Raw genomic sequence first — 4,597 nt, 5'->3', positions numbered from 1 at the left:
CGAAACAAAAAAAAAAACAAAAACAAGAAAAAAAAAATTAGCTGCGTGCGGTGGTGCATGCCTGTAATCCCAGCTACTTGGGAGGCTGAGGCAGGAGAATTGCTTGAACCTGAGAGGTGGAGGTTGCAGTGAGCTGAGACTGTGCCATTGCACTCCAGCCTGGGCAACAGATTGAGACTGTCTCAAAAAAAAAAAAAAAAAAAAAAAAAAAAAAAGAAGTCAACCATTGAGCTGGAAAACCCTGGGAGTGTTGGTTGGGTATTCTCCAGGAGGTAGGGAGACCGTGAGTACCTGAGCGGCTCGGTCCCAGCTGGGCCATCCATCAGGGTGTCCTCGCTAAAGCTGCGTCGCAGAGGCCCCCGCGGAGTCACGGGCCTGGAGACCACAGCCCCTGTGGCCTGGGACAGCGGGCGCCTGCCTGTCAGGTAACTGTGAACCAGAGCGGGCATGCTAGGGAATTGCTCGTCCTCGAGTTGAAAGAGGGCTGTGGGTCGGCCTGGCCGGGGACGCAGAGCCACACGGAACACCTCGAAATGGAGGGCCGAGCCCCGCCAGCGGCAGGAAATCACGGGGTGGCCCCCACGGGACCCAGAAGCACGAACCAGGAAGTCGCCATCTTGCTCAAGAAGAGCTTCAGCTTTCTGTAGATGGAGGACGGGGGCAGGGTAATTAGGTATGAACCCAGAGCAGTGGTTAATGGTGGCTCCTTCCACCATCACCCCCACCACCCAAGAAAAGCTACCCCAGTGAAACTTCTGGGGCAGGCAGAGACTGGGAAGTTTCACATCAAGCCCCGTTGTGGTTTCTCCTGGCACCTATGTGGACTGCATTTCCCGGGCTCCCTTGCAGCTAGGGTTGTCATGTGATGAGCACTGGCCAATGGGATGTGGGTTAGAAGGGCCACGGGAAATGTCCAGGCCTGGCTTATAAAACCCTGATGTACAGTCTTACAGTTTCTGTCCCCTGTCTGTCAGCTGATATCCCCAAAGCCCTGAGGGATGACAGAGCAAGAGGAACTTGGATCCTGACTGATTTATGGAGATTTGTATCTCCTCTCCTCAACCACCTTGGACTATCACATTACCATGTTGACTGTGTTTCACTGGTGTTATCTTGGGGATGTTTGTTACAGCAGACGCTGATAGATGTAACATCAAATTTGGTAAATGGACTGGGCTTACTATGCAAATTTGGCTTCAAGAGAAGCCATTCGCTGGATGCTACCAGATGGGGCCCCTTCTTCTTTTTTTTTTTTTTCCTCATTTTTTCACCTTACAAATCTGAAAAACATTTTTTTTTTTTAGATGGATTATCTGTCACCAGACTGGAGAGCAGTGGTGCGATCTTGGCTCACACAACCTCAGCCTCCCGGTTCTAAGCCATTCTCCTGCCTCAGCCTCCCGAGTAGCTGGAACTACAGGTATCCGCCAACACGCCTGGCTAATTTTTGTATTTTTAGTAGAGACGGGGTTTCACCATGTTGGCCGGGATGGTCTTGATCTCTTGACCTTGTGATCCAGCCACCTTGGCCTCCCAAAGTGCTGGGATTACAGGCATGAGCCACTGCACCCAGCCCAGGGCCCCTTCTTTTATAAACATTTGCAAGCAGTCTTATGCCAGCTATGGTGGGTGGTATCAAAATACGGTAGGAAGGGCGGGACACAGTGGCTCATGCCTGTAATCCCAGCACTTTGGGAGGCTGAGGTGCGCAGATCACTTGAGGTCAGGAGTTTGAGACCAGCCTGGGCAACATGGCAAAACTCTGTCTCTACCAAAAAATATAAAAATTAGCTGGGCGTGGTGGTGTGCACCTGTAGTCCCAGCTACTCAGGAGGCTGAGGTGGGAGAATGGGAGAATCACTTGAACTCAGGAGGCAGAGGTTGCAGTGAGCTGAGATTGTGCCATTGCACTCTAGCATGGATCACAGAGTGACACCATGTCTCAAAAAAAATTTGGATGGTGCAGGTAGGAGGGCCAGGACCCCAGAGAGAGGCAACGTAGAGCTGAAGATGGGGTCTGGGGACTGAATAATAGATGTAGCAGACGCACCTGTAGCCCTCACTATATGTCAACCCCTGCTTTAAATGCAAAGGGTATTAACCCTGTAATCCCTGTAACAAAGCTAAACGGCCCGTACTATTATCCCCTTTTTTTTTTTTGTGTGTTTTTTTTTTTTTTTTTGTAGAGACAGAGTTCCGCTATGTTGCCCAAACTGGTTTGGAACTCCTGGCCTCAAGTGATCCTCCTGCTTCAGCCTCCCAAAGTGCTGGGATTACAGGCATAAGCCAACATGCCTGGCTTGCTATCCACATTTTAAAGGTGGGGAGACTGAGGCCCAGAAAGGTCAAATACCCTGACCAAAGTCACACACAATATAAGTTGTAGGGTTTGGATTTGAACTTAGGATGTCTGGGCCAAGATTATGGGATTTTAAACTATTAAGCTATACTTCCTCTCATCATTTCATTAGATGCTCAGGGTCCCAAAATTTTGGGGGGTAACAACAGAGTTGCAGATGGGGGTGGGAGACTCAGATTTATTTGTTTGTTTGGCTGGAGTGCAGTGGCACAATTTTGGCTCACTACAACCTCTGCCTCCTGGGTTCAAGCGATTCTCCTGCCGCAGCTTCTCAAGTAGCTGGGACTACAGGTGCATACCATCACACCCAGCTACTTTTTGTATTTTTAGTAGAGATGTGGTTTCACCATGTTGGCCAGGCTGGTCTTGAACTCTTGACTTCAAGTGATCTGCTTGCCTTAGCCTCTCAAAGTGTTGGGATTACAGGTGTGAGCCACTGTGCCTGGCTCGGGAGCCTCAGATTTAGAGGGAAATACCAGGAGGGAGATGGAGTCCAGAGGGAGAGACAGACAGAGCCAGGAGTAGTTTGGGGGGTACTAGGACTCTCCTCAATCTCCACCACCAATCTCAACATCATCCCAAAGAAAGTGATCACTTAAATATAGTGACAGTCCCCAGCCAGCCAACCTTCTAGACAGTCCCCAGCTCTCTGCCACCTGTCCCAATAGACCTTGGCCCTAAGTCCCTCATCCAGGGACCCAGGAGTCCCTGGAGAGTCAAGGGTGTGAGAGGCTTCCCACCAGACAGTGCTGAGGCCCTGCTGTGGGCAGTACCTGGCGGGATAGGCGGCCGTGGTACCAGGGTTGGCCAGCAAGATCCTCTCCATCCTGTGGTACCTGCATGGAGCTCTTGGGGACAGCAGGTGCCAGGGCTGACGAGGCTGAGCTCTGTACTTTCAACAGGACTCAGTCTTCCACATCTGTAAAATGGGAATAGTTAGCCTGGCTTCTTGAGTGTCTGGGTCAGCTCCTTCCATCCTCTTCTTAATTTTGGAGACAGCTCCATCAAATCTTTTTTTTTTTTTCCTTTGAGACAAAGTCTCACTCTGTCACCCAGGCTGGAGTGCAATGGCATGATCTCAGCTCACTGCAACGCCCACCTCCTAGGTTCAAGTGATTCTCCTCCCTCAGCCTCCCAAATAGCTGGGATTACAGATGCGTACCACCATAGCCAGCTAATTTTTTTTTTGTATTTTTAGTAGAGATAGGGTTTCACCATGTTGGCCAGGCTGGTCTTGAACTCCTGACCTCATGATCCACCCACCTCGGCCTCCCAAAGTGCTAGGATTACAGGCACAAGGCACCACACCCAACTTTTTTTTTTTTTAATTATTATTATTTTTATTTTTTTTTGAGACAGAGTCTTGCTCTGTCACCCAGGCTGGAGTGCAGTGGTGTGATCTCAGCTCACTGCAGCCTCTGCCTCCTGGGCTCAAGCGATTCTCGTAACTCAGCCTCCAGAGCAGCTGGGACTACTTGAGTGTATCGCCATGCCCGTGTATGGCTAATAATTAAAAAAATATTTTTAGTAGGGATTGGGTTTCACTATGTTGGCCAGGCTGGTCTTGAACTCCTTACCTCATGTGATCCACCCGCCTCAGCCTCCCAAAGCACTAAGATGACAAGTATGAGCCACTGTGTCTGGCTGTGGCTAATTTATATATGTATATATATGTGTGTGTGTGTGTGTGTGTGTGTTATCTAGACTGGGTGAACATTTTTGATCATGTGGCCAGGGAAGGTCTCATTGAATAAAGTCTGGAAGAGTTTCGGGGGAATGTGCCAGGTGACTCTGCGTGAAAAAACATTCCAGTCAGGGGGAATTTAGCTTACAAACATCCACGACTTCTCGGCAATCTATGTGCACACTCAGAGGTTCTCAGGATAGGTGCAAATCTAACCCCTACCTTTTGCTTTAGAATGCAATTCCAGAAGCCAGGTATGGTGGTTCATGCCTGTAATCCGAGCACTTTGGGAGGTGGAGGCGTGCGGATCACCTGAGGCCAGGAGTTTGAGACCATCCTGGCCAACATGGTGAAACCCCGTCTCTACTAAAAATACAAAAATTAGCTGGGTGTGGTGGTGCGTGCCAGTAGTCCTAGTAGTCCCAGCTACTCAGGAGACTGAGGTGAGAGAATCGCTTGAACTGGGAGGCAGAGGCTGCAGAGAGCTGAGATCACGCCACTGCACTCCAGCCTGGGCGACCAAGCAAGACTCTGTCTCAAAAAAAAAAAAAAAA

General features: G+C 49.7%; 1 protein-coding gene across 2 annotated transcripts in view; it reads right to left on the bottom strand.

The window, feature by feature from the left end:
- Positions 1-4,597, bottom strand: part of SH2D3A (SH2 domain containing 3A) — a 14,563-nt gene that overhangs the window by 7,620 nt on the left and 2,346 nt on the right. For both annotated transcript variants that reach the window (XM_032252062.1, XM_032252061.1), the window contains exons 2-3: positions 3,133-3,278; positions 292-641 (exon numbers count right to left, since the gene is read on the bottom strand). In XM_032252062.1, the coding sequence (XP_032107953.1) occupies positions 292-641; positions 3,133-3,201 (419 nt within the window). In that variant the 5' untranslated portion in view covers positions 3,202-3,278. The remainder of the gene's footprint in view (positions 1-291; positions 642-3,132; positions 3,279-4,597) is intronic.

This window comes from Sapajus apella, unplaced genomic scaffold (assembly GCF_009761245.1).
Source record: "Sapajus apella isolate SASKATOON/1434 unplaced genomic scaffold, GSC_monkey_1.0 scaffold77, whole genome shotgun sequence".
In the NCBI taxonomy this organism is placed as follows: domain Eukaryota; kingdom Metazoa; phylum Chordata; class Mammalia; order Primates; family Cebidae; genus Sapajus; species Sapajus apella.
The sequence above is the reverse complement of the archived record's forward strand: the minus strand, read 5'-3'. Positions and strand labels throughout refer to the sequence as shown.